This window comes from Phoca vitulina, unplaced genomic scaffold (genome assembly GCF_004348235.1).
Source record: "Phoca vitulina isolate PV1807 unplaced genomic scaffold, GSC_HSeal_1.0 scaffold29, whole genome shotgun sequence".
NCBI classification, from domain to species: domain Eukaryota; kingdom Metazoa; phylum Chordata; class Mammalia; order Carnivora; family Phocidae; genus Phoca; species Phoca vitulina.
The window spans coordinates 16,710,841-16,731,189 of record NW_022589732.1 but is presented as its reverse complement, the minus strand read 5'-3'; the positions used below and the strand labels follow the sequence as shown (position 1 = coordinate 16,731,189).

The 20,349-nt window shown below is 38.5% G+C and overlaps 1 protein-coding gene across 2 annotated transcripts in view; it reads right to left on the bottom strand.

Annotated features, from left to right (window-relative positions):
• Nucleotides 1-15,251: 15,251 nt before the first annotated feature.
• The window catches only part of LRMDA (leucine rich melanocyte differentiation associated), a 1,041,793-nt gene continuing 1,036,695 nt past the window's right edge, over nt 15,252-20,349 (bottom strand). For both annotated transcript variants that reach the window (XM_032423988.1, XM_032423987.1), the window contains one exon: nt 15,252-15,409. In XM_032423988.1, the coding sequence (XP_032279879.1) occupies nt 15,330-15,409 (80 nt within the window). In that variant the 3' untranslated portion in view covers nt 15,252-15,329. The remainder of the gene's footprint in view (nt 15,410-20,349) is intronic.

Here is a 20,349-nt window from a genome sequence, read left to right as displayed (position 1 = left end):
CCTCTTTCTTAAATTGAACACGGAGGTCTCATTCAAGCCCATAAACAGAAAACAATCACTTCCCTTTCTGAGTATTTTACTTATTCTTCATTTCTGTAAATCAAAGAAGCAAAACAAAACAATACCCGTTTTATCAGTCTTAACCACTTGGGGCATTTTCTTTTTACTCTTTTGGTTCATCTTTAAAGATGTTCAGGGTCTTAATAGTATAAGATGTTTGACTGTTCTAGAGGTAGAAAGAAAGGAATGCATCCATTTCTTCCAGATTATCTAATTTGCTGGCATAGAGTTGCTCATAACATGTTCTTATAATTGTTTGTATTTCTTTGGTGTTGGTTGTGATCTCTCCTCTTTCATTCATGATTTTGTTGATTTGGGTCATTTCTCTTTTCTTTTTGATAAGTCTGGCCAGGGGTTTATCAATCTTGTTAATTCTTTCAAAGAACCAGCTCCTAGTTTTGTTGATCTGTTCTACTGTTCTTTTGGTTTCTATTTCATTGATTTCTGCTCTGATCTTTATTATTTCTCTTCTGCTGGGTTTGGGCTTTATTTGCTGTTCTTTCTCCAGCTCCTTTAGGTGTAGGGTTAGGTTGTGTATTTGAGACCTTTCTTGTTTCTTGAGAAAGGCTTGTATTGCTATATACTTTCCTCTTAGGACTGCCTTTGCTGCATCCCAAAGATTTTGAACAGTTGTGTTTTCATTTTCATTTGTTTCCATGAATTTTTTTAATTCTTCTTTAATTTCCTGGTTGACCCATTCATTCTTTAGTAGGATGCTCTTTAGCCTCCATGTATTTGAATTCTTTCCAACTTTCCTCTTGTGATTGAGTTCTAGTTTCAAAGCACTGTGGTCTGAAAATATTTTAATCATTAAGATATCATTTTTATCCCCTGAATCTCCCTTTTTCATGACATCCTCTTATGTTATGGATGGCAGGTTGGCTCACGTGTCTCTGAGCATCTTAATAAAGGGTGTTTTTTGTTTGTTTATTTTTTGGTGTTTTTTTCTCTAATCTTGAGTAACTCTATTTTCTTTGAAACCTTCCTTTGTTTACCTTATAGTAAAGCTTATGTCATATCTTATTGTTCAAATATTTAGTGATTGTTGGTTTTCCATTCATATTTAAAAATAAAGACATGTAAGAATTTCAGTTAAATAGCTCATGAAAGAAAGTTCCACCACTAAAAACATTATAAAGTGTTGGAATACACACATGCATACACACCAACTTGAAAATTTGCAAATTTCAAAAATAAAAAAGAAACCCAAAACCATGCCTGAGTATGAAAATAAAAGGCAAGTGGCCCACAGGGGCACTGGATTTGAATAAAGGATAAATGCCTAGGAGAGGAGGTTTTAAGATCCAGGCTGTTAAGGAAAATAAACTGAATTTGAGCTCTTGAATAAGGCTTAGAGCCCAGAAGAACATGACATGGGGCCCAATTAACTACTCTGAAAAATACATGGTAAAAGATTTATCCACATTAAACTGAAAATCCAAGTCTGTGCAATGAGAGATATAGAGTTCAAATTTCCACTCCACTCATAGGGAAGGAAAGATAAGCAGAAAATGAAACTATAAGCTGCCCTGGAAATGGTAATATCCACAGGGTCTAAGCAAAGGCAAATTTTAAATTGTCCAATAGAGATATTCCTTAGCATAGAAAATCAAGTGCTATCTTGGCAAACAAATACCAATAAGAAGAAGGAGGAGGAGAACTAGGACAATAAGAAGAGGGCGAGGAGGAGGACGGGGAGGAGAAGAAAAATTATAAAACAAAAATATCATAATCAGATTCAGCAGGTACAAAAAACAGGAAAGTTACACCCCATGAACTACAGGTAATAAGCCAAGTTGAAAGAAACTTTTTTTAAAGTTAGGAAAGTAGGAAAATCTGGAAAAATGAATTTCTAAAAATAAAACATATAGCTAAACTAATTTTGATGAAAACTATAAACTCAGATTTGAGGAGCTCAACAACTTGCAAACAGAATAAACAAAAAGAAACCACACCACAGCACATAATAATGAAATTGCTAAAAACTAGTGATGAAGAGAAAATCTTAAAAGTTGCCAGGAAAAAAAAAAAGCCACATTATATACAGAGGGACAAGATTAGAACGACTGCAGATCAAAAATGATACAATACAGAGCACAGTAAAATGACATATTCAATGTGCTGAAAGAAAAAGTGTCAACCTACAACTCTATATCCAGTGAAAATATCCTTAAAATATGAAGGTGAAATAAGGCCATTTCTAAACAAGCAAAAGCTGAGAGAATTTATTGTAAGCAAAATCATACTGTAAGAAATGTTATAGGAAGTTCTTTATGCTAAAGAATGTTTCTAAATGAAAACTCAGATTTCTACAAAGAAACAAAGAACACAAAAAATGGTAAATATGGGAATTAGAAAAATGTGGGTGCGGGTGTACCTTTTTCCTTATTTTAAAAATTTCTTTAAAACCTAACTGTTTAAATAAACATGATAAAATGTATTAGGAATTTTATATACATAGGAATAAAATATATCACAATAATAGCACAAAAGATAGCAGGGGGGAATGGAAGTATCCTTTTGTAAGGTACTACATTGCATGGGAAGTAAAAATGAATTAAGAACATACTGTGTAAGTAGAAAATGCTTACTGTAAACCCTAGAGCAACTACATATACAAGAAAAAGTGAACTGGAACACTAAAGCTACTAAATTAATTGACAAGGAACCAGGAAGAGACAACATAGGAACAGAGAACCAAAAGTACAAATATAAAGCAAATAGCTAGATGTCAGAATTAAAACTAAATATATTGTTAATTTCATTACATGTAAATTGTTTAAACAGTCCATTAGAAAGCAGAGATCATTCAATTTTTTTAAAAGTGAGGAGCAATTATATGCTATGAATAGGAAAATAATTTCAAATAAGAAGTTTAAAAGTAAAAGGATGGAAAAAGATAAATCATACAAATACTGAAATAGTTACATTAACAACACAGTAGATTTTGGAATGAAGAATATTATTTGAAATATGGCACGACATTAAAAATGACAATTCAATATGAGTATATAATAACTCTGAATAGGTAAGCAGTATCTAATAACAGAGCTTTAAAATACATAAAGCAAAAACTTAAAGACCAAAAGGAAATATAGAAAAACTCACAATTATAGTTGGAGATTTCAACATTCATCTTAGTAATTAACAAAAATGCATATGTAAAATCAGTAAGGATATAAAAGATTTAAACAAAAATATAAATCAATTTGTGTTAGTTGACATTTATAGGACAATATATCAGCAATAGCAGTAGACACATTCTTTTAAATTGTACCTAAAACATCCAATAAGTTATACTATAAGCTAAGCTCATTTAGAAGGATCAAAGTCATAGAGAGTTTGATCTGTCAAACATACACACAAATTTAACAGAAAAATACCAAAAATTATTGGAAAATACTCAACTATTTGGAAATTAAGGCACTTCTAAATAATCTATCTGTCAGAGTAGACATCACAAAGGATATTATTAAATATTTTTAAAGGACATAAAAATCACCACATATCAAAATGTACAGGATGAAGCTAAAATAGTACTTAGAAATGTATTGCTTTAAAGTCTCATGTTAGAAAATAGGATAGTTTAAAAATCAATTATCTAAGTTCCTATATTAGCAAACTAGGATAAGATAAGTAACTAAAAGTAAGTGAAAGGGAGAAAATAACAAAGAAAATAATGAAGATTAATGAAATAGAAAACATACACACAAGAGGGAAAAATAAATGAAACTGAACTTGCTTCTCAGAAAATAGAGGAAAAATTAACTAACCTCTAATAAACTCCTGGACCATAGATTACCAAACAGACATTAGTGGGACAACCAATGAAATGTAAAGTCTGTAGATTAAATGTATCCAACATTGATTTTCTGATTTTGATAATTGTTTCATGGTTATATAAGATTTTATTAAGACATTTAGGGAAGCTGGATGAAAAATACGCAGAAACTCTGCACCATTTTTGGTGACTTTTTTGCAAGTGTGAAACTATTGCAAAGTGAAAATATTTTTTAATTTTAAAGTTATTTTATTTATTTATTTATTTATTTTTTAAAGATTCCATTTATTTATTTGACAAAGAGAGACACAGCGAGAGAGGGAACACAAGCAGGGGGAGTGGGAGAGGGAGAAGCAGGCCTCCCGCGGAGCAGGGAGCCCGACGTGGGGCTTGATCCCAGGACCCCGGGGTCATGACCTGAGCTGAAGGCAGACGCTTAATGACTGAGCCACCCAGGCGCCCAGTTATTTTATTTTTTTAGAGAGGGAGAGAAAAGGGGGAGGAACATCGGGAGGGGAAAGAGAGAATCTTAAGTAGGATCCACAACCAGCATGGAGCCCAGCATGGGGCTCTATCTCACAACCCTGAGATCATGACCTGAACCAAAATAAAGAGTCAGATGCTTAACCAAATGAGCCACCCAGGCGCCCCTGAAAAAATTTTTTTAAAAAGAGAAATTTCCAAGAAGGGGGAAGAAAGACTGTAAGAAATAAAAAAGGCAAGATATTGATGGGGAGAAAATATTTGCAATATATAAAGAATTCTTACAATTCAATCATAAGAAAACACACAAGCCTGTTAAAAATAAGTAACGGATTTGAACAGATATTTCACAAAACGGGGCATGTGGGTGGCTCAGTCAGTTAAGCATCTGCCTTCAGCTCAAATCATGATCTCACAGTCCTGGGATACAGCCCCAGATCAGGCTCCCTGCTCAGCGAGGAGTCTGCTTCTCCCTCTCCCTCTGTGCGCTCTCTCTCTCCTAGCTCTCTCTCAAGTAAATAAATAAAATCTTTAAAAATAAGGAAAAAATTTTTTAAATTTCACAAAAAAAGATACATGAATGTCCAATAAGCACATGAAAACATGCTCAAAATTACTCATCAGGGAAGTGCAAATAAAATCACAATACTTTAATACTACATTTAAAATATCATGGCTAAAATTTTAAAAGACTGATAACACAAAATGTTCGCTTGTGTGTAGAGCAATTGAACTCTCATACACTCCTGTTAAGAGTGTGGAATGGAACAACCTCTTTGGAAATAACATGGAGGTTTTAAGTAAAGCGAAAAAACACTCCTAACATATAACCCAGGAATTATATGGCTAAATATATACCTAAAAGTAATAAAAAACATATCCAAACATGAACAAGAATGTTGATGGCAACATTATTAAAAATACTTCAAGCTATAGTAATTAAGACAGTATGGTACTAAAATACACTGAATGTGAATTTAAATAAATATTAAAAAAAAAGAATGAACCAAAAAAAAAAGGGTAAATGACTTGAAAAGACACTTTTTTCCAAAGAAGGTATTCAAATGGCCAACAAGTACATGCAAAGATGTTCAATACCATGAGTCATAAGGGAAATGCAAATCAAAACCACAAGATACCACTTCACACCACTAAATGGATATTGTAAAACAAAAACAAACAAACAAAAAATTCCAGAATTTGGAACCCCTGTGTACTGTGGTTGGAAATGGTGCAGTTGTTATGGAAAACAGTATGATAGATCCTCCAAAAGTTAAACATAGAATTACCATATGATCCAGCAATTCCTCTCCTAGGTATACACCCAACAGAATTGAAAGCAGGGATTTAGACACTTGTACATCCATGTTCATGGCAGCATTATTCACAATTGCCAAAAGGGCGAAACAACCCCAAGATGCATGAAGATGAATAGATAAACAAAATATGGTATATACATACAATGGATTATTACTCATCTCTAAAAACAAATGAAATTCTGCTACATGCTACAACGTGGATGAACTTTGAAAACATTATGCTAAATGAAAAAAGCCAGACATAGAAGGAGAACTATGATATAATTCCCCTTATATGAGGCACGTAAAATAGGCAGATTCATAGAGACAGAAAGTAGAATAAAGGTTACCAGGGGTTGGGAGGGGAGGGGAAACGGGAGAGTCACTGTTTAATTGGTGTAGGGTTTCTACTTAGGATGATGAAAACGTTCTAGAAATGGAGAATGGTAGGGCTGTACAATGTTGTGAACATATTGCTACTGACTTAGACACTTAAAAGTGGTTCTATGGTAAATTTTATGTTACATGCATTTTACCACAATAAAAGAAAAGGAAAATTATCCCCAAACTTGAAAAAAGGCAGATGTCCGCAAAGGAAAATGGAGAAATAAATCGTGGTCTCTTCATACAACGGAATACTATTTAGTAACAAAAAGCAACAATGTAAATAAATCTCAGAGTTATAATACTTAGCAAAAGAACCCAGCCACAAAATAAGTATATGCTGTATGACTCCATTTATATCAAGTTCATGAAAAAGCAAAACTAATCTATAGTAACAGAAATAAATTAGCTGTTGAGTAGGGTTAGGGGTTCTGACTGTAAAGGAGTATAAGGGAACTTTCAGGGGTGATGGGAATGAATCATATCTTGATTGGCATTGTTGTTATACAGGTGTATTCACTGAATTTTAAACTTAAAACTAAGGCATTTGGTGTTGTCTAGAAATCATACATATAATAAAGTTGATGAAAGGAAGGGAGGAAGGAGGAAGGAAAGAATATAGGAATGAAGGAAAGAGGGGAGGAAGAAAAAATTGCCCAGCTATAGCAATTAGAAAAGGGTAATATAGGGGCACCTGGGTGGCTCAGTCATTAAGCATCTGCCTTCGGCTCAGGTCATGATCCCAGGGTCCTGGGATCGAGCTCCCTGCTTCTCTCTCCCTCTCCCACTCCCCCTGCTTGTGTTCCCTCTCTAGCTGTCTCTCTCTCAAGTAAATAAATAAAATCTTAAAAAACAAAAAAACAAAAACAGGGTAATACAAGCACAAGGAAAGCCGAATGCACACATTGAAAAAATGAGAAACCCAGAAAGAATGCCACATTAGTATATGCAAACTTGGCAATGACAGAGTTGACACTGAAAAGGAGAGAAAAGATGAAGTAGAACAATAAGCCAGCCATGTAGTCAAAAAGCCTAATTCTAACTCTGCATCACACCACCACAAATTCCAGAAGGATCGAACACCTAAATACGCAAGACAAGATTTTATAGTTTTTAGAAGAAAATATAGCAGAATAACTTTATAATTTCAACTACTGAAGAATGTCCGTAGACATATCACAGACCCTGCACCTCTCTCACATGTATATCATAAAAATTAAGAAATTTGATCACATCAAAATGGAAAAGATAACAAAGTTAAAAGGTAAACCATAGATTCACACATTAGAGCCAAGTTTTCATATCTAGATTATTCAGGGAGTCCCAAAAGTCTTAGTGCAGTTTTAAGCTTTAAGCCTTTCAGAAGGGTAAGTGCTACTAACTTCCACTAACAATATTTGAAACGTTAATTGTATATATTTTTAAATATTGATATGTTTCTTGTTAAAATTCAATATAACTACTGTCTTGTGCTACATTCACTCTAGTCAATTTTCAAATTTTGTAAAAACTTTTCTCGGCTGTTGCTCAGTGAGAGAAAGAATTACATTTATAATGCTGGCCTCAAGATCCTCCAAGAAGAAGGTTTTGAAAAACACATGACAGAGACTTTGAAAATGACCTCACAAGGAAAAGTCTAATGGACACAGATCAGGTGACCTCGGTGGCCAAGTAGTAGATTTCCTCCACTGAGCCACTGTCAGAGAGAGTGTCATTCAGAAACTGTTACATCCAAATAAGTTAAAATTAAAAATTTACTTTTCAAACCCACAAAAATAAATAAGTAGAAGGGCAATATACATAAGTACACTGCCAAATGATATATTTGTAACTGTGGCATTTAAACTTCCAGACTCATTAAAGCGTAAAACTCTACTAAGACTTTTGAAACACTCTGGGTAATAGATGCCCAAATAGATGCACCAATTCCCAACTAAAATTGCTTATTTTTCTCTCCACGTTGTTCTTTCAGTTGTTTTATATATATGTGGGCCTATATTGATAGGTATATAGATACTCATGATCATAATACCTTTTTTAATTTAACATCTCTTTTAGCAGTATTATACTGCCTATATTTTTCAGGATGGTATGGCATTTATTATGAGGAACTGGTTCATGCGATTATGGAGCCTGACAAGTTCTACTACTCTCTGCCATCTTCAAGCTGCAGACACAGGGAATCAGGCGCATAGGTCAGCCAGACTCCAAAGGCCTGAGAACCAGGAGAACCAATGGTGTAAATTTCAGTCCAAGGGCAGGAGAAGATGAGTTTTCAGCTCAAACAGTGAGGCAGGAAAAAGAGGGACAATTCTTTTCTCCACTTTTTGTTCTATTCATACCCTTAAGGGACTAGGATCCTGTTTACCCACGCTGGGAAATGCAATCTACTTTACTGAGTCCCCTGTTCAGTGCTAATCTCATCTGGAAACAGCCTTACAGAGAAACCAGAAATAACGTTTAACATGGGCCTCCCATGGGCAATGAGGATGACACAAAAAATTAACCATCACATCATCCATCTTTGTTCTTTAAGGGATATTAAGTGAAAAAAAAAGTAGGTGCAGGGCATTGTATATGGATCCATTTGTATAAAAAGAAGGAATTATGTATATATCTACACACACACTAGTCCTCAGTTCTCTTAGGTGGGGAGAAATAATGCTGTATAATTGGGGGAAAGGCAAATGTGGGGTTTATTCTTCTCATATATAGGCACTAATGAATAGAAGGCCATACTCTTACCTAGTTTCTGCCAAACTGTGCAGAAGAGGAAAACAAGTTTCATAAGAAGAACTAAAAACCACTGGGAATTGCTTTAATAGCTAAATGGGGAAAATGCAAAGATAAGAGAAACCATCACAGATAAAACTTAGCCTTCAGTAATGAAGTCAGCTACAAGCCACAGTTTAGGATTTTTAGCTGGAAATTAAACCAGTGTTGAGTGTTAACAGGACTAAGGATTTTTAAATATACATCAAGCAAGTGATGTCCAAGTTCCCCCCAATCTTCCCCAAGGGGTGTGAACTAGTCAGGGCTGGCATTACAGCATCCTGAAATGGAATTTCTTACCCAAGGCAACTGGGGACATCAAAGGACTGAGGAAAGTAAAGGTCTGAGTAGCAATGCAAAGGCCCAAGGTAGAAGAGTCAAGCCAGAAGGAATGTCTGGAAGATTACTAAAACTAAATGAGAATGAATGGCCAAAATTGGAAGTGACACTAAAGTCAGACATACCGAAAGGAGTATATGATCAGAGAGATAAGAACAGATTAAATCAGTTGGAAGCAAGAAGGGAAAGGGGGATCTGTAGAAAACAAGCTGGTCTAACTTAAAACTATGGGCTAAGCACAGAGCATGCAGCATAGAATCTGGGTTTGTTGACTTTGATGTTTTAAGGATATAACAGAACAGGTGAATACAAGCATACGTTGGAGATATTGTGGGTTTGGTTCCAGGCCATAACAATAAATGGAATATCACAAGAAAGCGAGTCAAATGAAATTGTTGGTTTCCCAGTGCATATAAATGATTTTTACACTATACTGTAGTCTATTAAGTGTGCAATATCATTATGTCTAAAAAAACCAATGTACATACCTTAATTAAAAAATACTTTATGCTAAAAATGCTAGCCATCATCTGAGCTGTCAGTGAGCCGTAATCACTGATCACAGATTATTCTAGCAAATATAATAACAAGGAAAAGGCTTGAAATATTGTGAGAATTACTAAAATGTGATACAGAGATACAAAGTGAGCAAATGCTATTGGAAGAAATGGCACTAATGGACTTGCTCGATGCAGAGTTGCTGCAAACCTTCAACTGGTAAAAAACACCACTTGTATGTACACAATTTATAAAGCACAATAAAGTCAAGCGCGATAAAATGAAGTACGCCTGTATCATTAAACTATGATTTAGTAACCTCTGTGAATGGATAGTGTATATTAATTCTTACCTACTTCAAAAGTCCATCACTTAATAGTCTAAATATCATGGTTAAGCCCACCATGAGCCACCTTTATCCCTCTCATCACAAGGAGTCACATTGAAAAGTTAGTGTTTAAAGGAAATTATTCCCAGTACCTCTCAAATTCATCCCTATTTCTAAGATTGAAGGAATTATTCCAACATGGAAAAGGAAATTTGGTTTAAGGTAATTGATGTGAGAAAACATAACCATTAATTATTTCCAGATTATTCAACATGCTAATTAAGGCTATGCAGTTGAACTTAGATGTCATCCACTTGTCCTATGAGTGGAGTTACCATTTACAGCCTGAACGCAGGGACACTCAAATCCTATTGCCAGCATCTTCAGCCCCACACAGAGGCCTTCATCGTTTTCCTTAAATATCTTGGCATTTATGTCATATTCTCAAGACATCCTTCCACCTCTGAACTTAACGAACATATGAAGGTCTGGCAAGAGCATGAAACTATTTTCTCTCTTTGATCTAACTGCCCAGACACCAAGTTTTCCCCTTATCTTTCAGCCAGTCCAAGTAGCAAGGGAACTTACCTTTGGATGCTGGTTTTTGTTGAATATTAATCACACCCCATAGTCATCTTTGTGCATAGGCAGCCATCACACATATGACCGCTTATGCCCACACTGCTTTGTAGTCCATTTTTTCCTCACTGTTTCATTGTCTTGGGCAGAGAAACTCATAAAATGTGACTGAATAGTGGCTCTCCTCACTTGTATCAAAGATAATTCCATTTTAAGGAGAAGATGTTGCTAAGTATCACTGCCAGGCTGAACATCAGCAACCCTTCTAGTTGGCGGAAAACGGTCTTTTCGCTTCTTTTCTCATTATTCCCTCAGCTCCCTATTTATTCCTGTCCACTGTGTCCACTTCCAGCTCTGCCTCATTTCTCTCCTTTGGCATAATTTCATTTATTATCGTTTACATCATCCCTACTTTAGGAACTCACTCCCAGATATATTCCATACTTAAATTTCCTCTTTTGTTTCTGAGCAAAACTCCCTTGTCCCAGGTTGTATGTTCTCCAGCCCACATTCCATAACACTTTAGAAAAATCAACACATGCTAATATGTTAATAGGCACAAATAACATAACTTACTATCTACTTCACCCACAAAGTGACAAATTAACATTATAATTCCCCAAAGAAGGACTCCTAAGGCTGGAAAACTTCAGGTAAACATAGTGGAAGACAATATTTTTGGACAGTGGCTGTGTCTTCTAGTATTCTTCAAATCCCTTAAGTGTTTGCTGATGCATTGGGAGTAATATACAGTACTCCACTAGGGGCTGATGGTCTGTTTGTCATATGACTAAGTAACCAACATGTTTTGTGCTCCTCTGGTCTCATTTTTCTTTCCAGGTCCTAGTCACGGTAGTTTACCACATGGTATCTGGACAAGTTAGAGGGAGCAGAACAAGTAATGGTAAACACTCTTCTTCAGCAAAGGCTTCTTGGAAACAGAATTGGGATAAGCAGATGGTGAATGTCACATTGGATCAACTGCATTGGATAGACACCATGGAAGAGTCTCAAAGGACCCTGGTTGTCCACCCTTGGCATTAGGCAGTGACGCAGATCTGACTTAGGCTGCTTTTATGAGTAGCAACTACTGAACACTGTTATTGTTTTTGATGAAAAGAGCCCTGTGGATTGTTTTTGATCTGCATATTAACAAAGAAGAAAAAGACAGCCAGGTTATTTCTTAGAAGCAACAAGAAAGATTTTCCCTTAAAAATGTGCAAGATACATCTCTGCTGGAACATACACACGCACACACACACACAGAGACAAAACAAAACAAAACAAATGAAAAATCCTTTCATGCAGAATCCGTGGTTTGCTTTCTTTTATTCCTTAGTATACGTGAATATGTGAAAATGCACAACACTCAGACGTGCAGCCTGATCGAGTGATAATCTCTTATAATGTGCCTCTATTTAAAGCAACAAACAGATGGAGGGTTTATGAGCAAGGCTGGTAAAAGTAAAAGCAAATTATTGTAATAGTTGTACTTTTAATAGGATTCCCCACAATCTAAAACATTATTCCCCAAGGAACAAATTGTTCTATAAAATTGCGTTACTTAGGAAAAAGACAGTCTGCCCTGACTTTGCAGAGGCAACAGAGGACTCCGGATGGCCTTCTATTGCAGGGGCTCTCAAGGCAGATCGGTGTCCTGGGAGAGAGGATACAGGGATGTCAGCTACTGTGATCTCCTAAGAAAAAGCTCAGTGGAATTGGGTAAAAGGCAGAAGGACCAAGGGGCCATTGGAGGTATGAAATAATTCTGAGCTTTGATTGAATTTCTTACCTTCTAATTTTCTACTTTAAAAAACAAGGTTCGGGAAATTCTTACAAATTTAAGATAAGCAAGCAACGTCATTTCCTGCTCTACGACTCAGACCAACATCTCGCTCTACACAGCGAATCTTGCTCCACAAATAGTGGAACTGTAAACAACCCAACACAAATTCATGACCATTATCCCTTTTCAAGAGAAACAAAACTCGTAATAATTCTATCATTAAGATGAATGGACTGTAGTGATGGCCTTTACGTAAATGATAATTCAAGCTAATCTTAACTAAAGTTATTACACCATTTTGGAAGAAAATAAACAACCCAAAGAGAGGGAAACAATGTGGTCAATAACTCACTCCGAAAATATTTTTTGCCTCCAAAGCTCGCATTGAGGGAGACATTCCTGTGCATGATACAAATGGTTCTGACATTAAGAAAAGTAAACAAGTAAGAAAAATAAAGATGGAAAAATTCTGTGGTCAGTTCACAAGTGCTTTTTTATTGTTTGAGGCAGGGTTAAAGCCTTTTATAAAGACAAGGATATATGTGCTGGTAGATTGGATATGACATTGGACTCGTCTAGCTGCCCTTGCACAGAAATCTGGCTGCCCATAATATGCCATGGACAAAACATGTGTTGGTGCTTCTAAACAAAGAGCCAGGGTGGGACCTAAGGCAGCTAATTTAAAGCATTACCCCAATGCTGTTTTGTAGATCAAACAGAGAAAAGGTACTCAGCTCTGGTTATTAATGGATTTGAGAGATAAAGGCAAAGATTTCACATCCTCTAATTATTAATGGCCTTGAGGATTTTGATCTAAATTTTTCTCCATAACTGATTAACTTGCATAATCTACAAGAGGGACTCCTGCCAGCCTTGTTGCAAGTCATTCAAGGACTGTGTTGACTCAGGAGTCCAGAGGCCACGTAAACGGTCTAGAACTGAGAAAGTAGTTTCGTCTCAGGTCCTTGGGGATTGTGAGTCCCCAAAGACTTGTACAGTAGTGACTCTCTAGTTCTGTGTTATCTATAACTTGGAAGGACTTTCTTTCAGGTTTTGCTGTCCTCAATCTAACCTAATACTGGGAGATCCAGGACAATGACCACCTGGTCTAAACAGAAGAAGGAAAAATAAATGCTGTTGTTTCAAGAGCACCCAGCCTTTCAAATATCTCCTAGAGTGATTTTACCAGTGTATCGGATATTAAATGAAATTATAGCCACCCGTACGATTATGCTTCTTTTTCTTGTAACATTAGTGCTGGAATTTAGCCAAAGATATATACAAAGACCATCACACGAGCTTATGGATTTCATTTCTGAGAGGTCCTGAGGAAAATTCAAAGGGTTTGTGCCTTCTATTAAAAACTGCTTGGTCTGGTGGGTGTTTTCTATAGTCCTCCTTTTCTTTTTTAACTTCTTGACCCATCACTCTATTTTCATCACCTCACTATCTTTAAATAGCCCCCAAAGGAGCAAGCCAGCTCCAAACTACAAATATGGCCACAGGCATTGCTGGACGTATGTGTGGTTAAAAATAAATAAATAAATGGTTAAAGAAGATGTGGTATATATATACAATGGAATATTATGCAGCCATCAAAAGGAATGAAATCATGCCATTTGCAACGACGTGGATGGAACTGGAGGGTGTTATGCTGAGTGAAATAAGTCAATCAGAGAAAGACATGTATCATATGACCTCACTGATATGAGGAATTCTTAATCTCAGAAACAAACTGAGGGTTGCTGGAGTGGGGGGGGATGGGGTGGCTGGGTGATGCACACTGGGGAGGGTATGTGCTATGGTGAGCGCTGTGAATTGTGTAAGACTGTTGAATCACAGATCTGTACCTCCGAAACAAATAATACATTATATGTTTAAAAAAAAAAAAAAGAAGATAGCAGGAAGGGAAAAATGAAGGGGGGGAATCAGAGGGGGAGAAGAACCATGAGAGACTATGGACTCTGAGAAACAAACTGAGGGTCCTAGAGGGGCGGGGGGTGGGGAGATGGATTAGCCTGGTGATGGGTATTAAAGAGGGCACGTTCTGCATGGAGCACTGGGTGTTATGCACAAACAATGAATCATGGAACACTGCATCAAAAACTAATGATGTAATGTATGGGGATTAACATAACATAAAATAATAAATAAATAAATACAAACATACATACTTAAATAAATCAGAGTCCTTGGTGCAACCAGCGCTTGGTGCTGGGAAAGATGCCTGACATTGCCTACTATTCAGGGCAAGAAGTGGATTTAGAAATATACAAAATGAGATCGAGTCTACGCTTTTGAGTTAGGGATTTAGGGAAAGCTATTTACTCCAATACGGGAAGTGTAACAACACAAAGCCAGCCATAAATGTCTGACCTGGCTGAGAACTTATACCTTCCGTTCTCTGAAAAACTGCAAACCAGAATGCATTGCCTGCAACAAAGAAAGATGCTAAAGGATGGTGTATGTTGCGGAGGGGGTAGGGGCGGCTGTGCAGAATAGAAGGGATTAAAATTTAAGGTGAATAAGGGCGGGTAGCCTTCCTCTAAACTGTGACTATTTCACTAAAAATCAACCCACAGCACAATGGTATCAGAGGGCTCTCTACTCAATAGACAAGCTGAAGACACAGTCTCTTTTGCTTGACTACAGCCGGTGAGCATGCTCAGGGAGGCCCCAGGTGTGACCTCTGTTCCCCTGTGAGCAGTGGAGGGGCCAGGCAATCTATCATGGTGTTCCTCCTGTCAGCCCTGGTGCTTCGCTGCCACTGTCTGTCACCCTAGTGGATGAGACCTGCTTAAGGGCAATCATGTCAATCTCTATGTGACCACTCAGTCTAAGGCAAAAGGATGATCTTGACAGGCCTGGCAAAGTCAGCAGAAGGTACCAAAAGCGGAAGTCATAGCCTTCCCACAGAGATGCAATGTGGGCCATTGTTTTTTCCTTCAGCTTTTTCTTTATTTTTACTTGCCCTTTTTCTTTTATTCTCATGACACAGGCTAAAGCATACAGAACTTGCCATCAGAGCTGGTCGTCTCGGATAAACCTGTTGCCCTCTGAGTTTTTCCCGTAGTAAACATAGCGGCACTTCCCCAGGACACCTGCAAAGAAAAGCAAACACATCTTCAGAGGTGGCGCGATCAGATCAGCAAGGAGGCACAGGTGCAGAAAAGCAGACAGGCAACAGGGTCACCGATCCAGTGGGTGGCAGCAAAGGGAGTCAGCCCCGAGAAGGAAGGACCCTACTTCCTTGTCCTCAGAGTTGACACTCACATAAAATGTCACCAGAGCACAGGCTTCTAGGAATAACGTGTTTCCTTCACAAATTCTCTTTCACCTTTCAGAGACTTCTCTAGTTTGGCCTAGTACACCTTAAAATAAAGCATAACCCTTTCTCTAGGTTCCCTCAGTAGAGTTTCTAAAAATGGAAAATTAAGACTTTCAAGATGGGTCCTACCCAAGCAAAAGATGTAAAACAATCTTCCCAGAATGTGACTCTTTTCAAGTCCTTTGTCATGAATCAAGATTATGACCTTCCAGGGAGAATCTTCCAAATCTCAGGAGGCATCAAACACATCTGGGTGATCAAGGAACAGTGGTGGTGTTGACAAAATGCCACATGGAAATTAACAAGAGCCTCCAGCATTAAAGGGCTTCTTCTTCCCTTTTTCTTTTAGGTTGGCTTCATGTCCAGCATGGAACCCAACACAGGGCTTGAGCCCATGACCCTGAGATCAAGACCTGAGCTGAAATCAAGCGGAGTTGGACGCTTAACTGACCAAGCCACCCAGGTACCCCAAAAGGGCTGAGATGAATTCTCAGGTTGGAATGCCATTGATTTTCATCTTTAGTTTTATTTTAAATAATTTTGTGACTCCACATACAGTTTTTGTTTCATTCAAGGAGATTGTAGGAGAGTTTAAGTATGAAAGATACCTCTAGAGTAGGATCAAATCATTTAACCAACTCAATATTTATTCTAAATATCCATAAGAAATCACCTGCCATAGTTATTATGAAAGCTTTGTATGATCAGTAAGGGTAAATCAGTTTTTCTCAAAGAAAATATTTATAATTACAGTTTGTTTTTTGCCATATTTTTCTTCTAATCTTAGAAAAAGTAACTTAAAATTCAGCTTCACAGAGTTGTCTTATTCCTAAAAGTACTTGAGTCTCTGAAGTGTGCATAACCAGAAAAAAGCAAAGAAATGTCTATAAAACATTAATTCATGAGCCAAAAATCTACCTGTAAAAATAGCTGCCTGTATGCATGATTATTTTTTTCTGTCAGTTTGTTAGTGTGAAACCAACAATCACCATCTATTGCTCATTTGGGGTAAATTAGTACTTGAAATTATCCAGGTTCTTCACAGCAGAAGTTCTAAGTAAATATTTTGGTGATTCTACAAGAGATGATTCTCTACTACAGAACTTTAAATATTCTTTTTTTTTTTTTTTTAAGATTTTATTTATTTATTTATTAGAGAGAGAGAGAGAGAGAGAAACAGCATGAAAGGGGAGAGGGTCAGAGGGAGAAGCAGGCTCCCCGCTGAGCTGGGAGCCCGATGTGGGACTCAATCCCAGGACTCTGGGATCATGACCTGAGCCGAAGGCAGATGTTTAACCAACTGAGCCACCCAGGTGCCCCAGAACTTTAAATATTCTTAACGAAGGATTAAAAATGGCTCTTAGAAACTTTTAAGGACAGGGCAGATGCTCCCTGGTTTGAATGGCCTGGGACAAAGTTGGGAATTCCTGGGGTCACAGAATCTCTTGCGAGTTGGCAAAAGGGCGAGGATGACATTGTTTCATGGCCTCAGGCTGGTCTTGGTGCTCTCATTACTTCTGTTTATCACGTTTCCATGAACAAGTTTACTGCAGACCAATCCTCCCCCTTTAGCCATGTTTTCTCCTTGGCCCCAATCCCGAGTTTCTACTTTTCATAGGTGCTTGGAAACATCGAGCTTGGATAAGACCTTCTTGAGACCCTTCTTGGAGCTAAAAATGATTCCTTTGGCTGTTGGCAGCACCGAGCCGCTCCCTTCATTGTACTGTATCATGTAGCACCTGTGGTTGTACTAACATTGTTACCAACACTGGGAGCTGGCCTGTTGGTCTGGCTTGGCTGGTCAGGTTCTGTTCCAGGAACAGTATCCCCTACAGGCCTGGGTGCGAGTGTCTCAGATGTTTCTGCAAATCCACAAAGGGCTTCCTTGAACATAACTGACTCAAATAAACCCTCAAAAATCTGGAAGGATGAGGCCAAGGGATGTTAATTTCTTTCTACAACACCAGGACAGCATGAATTTTTATAAAAAGAAATGGATAGCGCTGTCAGATGTCATAAAGAACACAGTCTTTCTCTTGAGTAAAAGAATGAAAGGCAGACATGCGCGCGCGCACACACACACACACACACACACACCACCCACTAGTGGGTGCATTCTCTCCAGTAAACCCTCCAGTCTGTTCAGGGACTGAATTTCTTTACTCTATCCTCTTTCCTTGGTAACCGTCAACTCCAGACCTTGCCTAGATACAACCTGGACGGCAAGTGCCATCCTGGAAACAAGCTGGCTACTCCTGGAACGTGGGCTGGAATGTGGAGGGAGGGAGGTGAAGTGTTCTGAGCCCTGTTCCCCAGGCCTTCTTTCTGGTCGGCACTGATGAAAGTCCTTTTTAAGGCTTTCCCTGTTCCTTGGGGCCTGGAAGCAAGAATGTTTATAGATGTCCTGGTGAGAGAGGGCTGTTTGATGAATGCAGGAGACTGGTGAGGTGTCAGAGCTTAGAGAATGAGGCAAGGACATGAGGTATTAATATTGTCAATGATCTCTTGACGGGAAAACAGATACCATACTCACCGTCAGATTTAAATAGGCATCAAGTGCATTGATGACAAAAAGGGCAGACTTCAAACAAAGGGCTGTATGGTGGGGAGCAGAGCTAGTCTCTGTGCTGGCAATAACCTGATCTGAAGAGACGCTGTCAGGGCTAGAGACAGGCCCAGGATTGTGCGCGGTGACAGAAAACAGAGATGCTGACAGAGATACCAGTGCCATATTATGCCAAGGATATTCTAACATTGTCTGCCGCTCTAACGAAAGCTGACATCACTCCCTATCACTTGGGTTCTTCTCCACCCGCTCCTGCAGAGCGTTTCTCCCCAGACATCATGACAGAACTCGCTGCTCTAAGTTCCTGGCAGCCCTGTTCTGTCAGAGCACTTGGGGTCAAGGGGCCTAAGGATAACCTCAGTCAATCTAAATTTGGACTTTGCAGGAGGAGTGCACTCATCCCCCTGGTATCTCGGCTACTTGAGGTGATCAGAGCGCCAACGTGTGAGGCGCTGTCACCTTGAATAAAATCCTTACAGGGAAGGCACTCCGTCTGCAGGCTGCTGCAGGAAGGCACAGGGACGGCCTGGCAGCCAAAAATGAAATCCAGCTGCTCACGTTCTCCTGGGGAGAAAGGTGGTCTGGCTAGTGACCGTTAAAATCGGCTGAAATTTTTGAACTCACACCACCTACAATTGCTTAAATTAAGCAAGTGTTGCCTCTGTTGAGAATCCTACCCGAGCTCACATTGGGAGGTGATCATTCCCTCACATGGGACTTTAGTGTTAAATAAATAAATAAATAAATAAATAAATAAATGTAACAAGGAAGGAAAAAAAAATTCAACCCCACAATCCCATGTGTGGCCATTGGACTTTATTTATCAGGAAGATTATTTGTAAAACAATCGAATCTGCTTATAAATTAAGTGAGGTGGCAGCATGTTTCTCTCTCCCCTGCCTCCCCATGGTCCTCTTCTCTCATCATGGCAACTGCTATAAACGGTGAAAATTACAGAGGGAACAGTTTGCTTGCAAAGAACATTTTGACAGGGAGGCGCTCTGAGGCTGGAAATTGGGAACCCGCTGGTTGTGACTCAGTAGGCGGTGGTTTCCGCGTACATCTGTAATGCATTCACTTGTTTGTATCTCCTCGAACTATAACGTCTTGGGACTGCAGGGGGAACAACACATTTAATGGCATATGTAGTGTTTTTAATTAAAATATCTGGCTTTGGCCATAATAAGTGAAACAGGCTTGCCATGCATCAGGCCGACATGTATCTGTCTGTGTGGGGGGCTCTTTTCAGGGGCCCTGAAAAATGACAGTGTGCTGTCCCCTGGGGAATCTGCTCCTGCCAAATGAGACTCCTAATTTTTCTTAAGTAGCCAGCTCTCCCATCACCATAAGCTTTTAAAACTATAATTATGAAAAAAATGTATTGGGAAGAATCTGTTTTAAAGAGGTCCTTTATCTTTTAAATGTTTCCCCCTCTGGAATGGATGTTCTAATTACGCAGGTTAAGTTAAGACCTTGGGGCTGCCTGAGGGGCAAGAAGCAGCCTCTTTTCTTTTGATGCAAGACTGTGATGGCGGGGCAGTACCAGAGACTTTGCCGGGGAAGACCCTGAAAGTCCTGAGTAGAAATGCCTTGTACACTCGTGCAGAGTCCAGCAAAGACCCCTGGGCTCCCTGATCCCCTGGACAGCCTTGCACTTCCACTTGCATTTCTGATGTCTATTTATTAAGGAGAGGTGGGAGAAGACCTGTATTTAAGTCCAGCGCTACCCCTAAGGGTTATGTGACCACATCCATGTGCCTTTTCCTTACTGGGCTGCATTCCCCATTTGTAAAATGAAGGCAAGGGGCCAGATAATCTTGGAAGTTCATTCTAGCTCTGAAATAAGTGATTTAGTATTTTCAAATGCTTCCCTTATGAAGACAGGGATGTCAGATCCAACACTGCCTGATGGAGAAGGCAAATCCAATGGTCAGTTAATCAAAAATTTGATTTCAACTAAGTTAGCTCTTGAAACGCATCCAGCCCACATTCCCATAATATATAGAAGAAGAGCTCTGCTGGACCTCAAAATCCCCAAGGAAAGAAGTTCCACTCACTTTTGTGCAGCCTGTATTCCACACTCAGAGCTGGGAAGTGCTTCCTGCAACCTAGCCCATGCCCTGTTAGCTTTGATATGAGCCCATTAA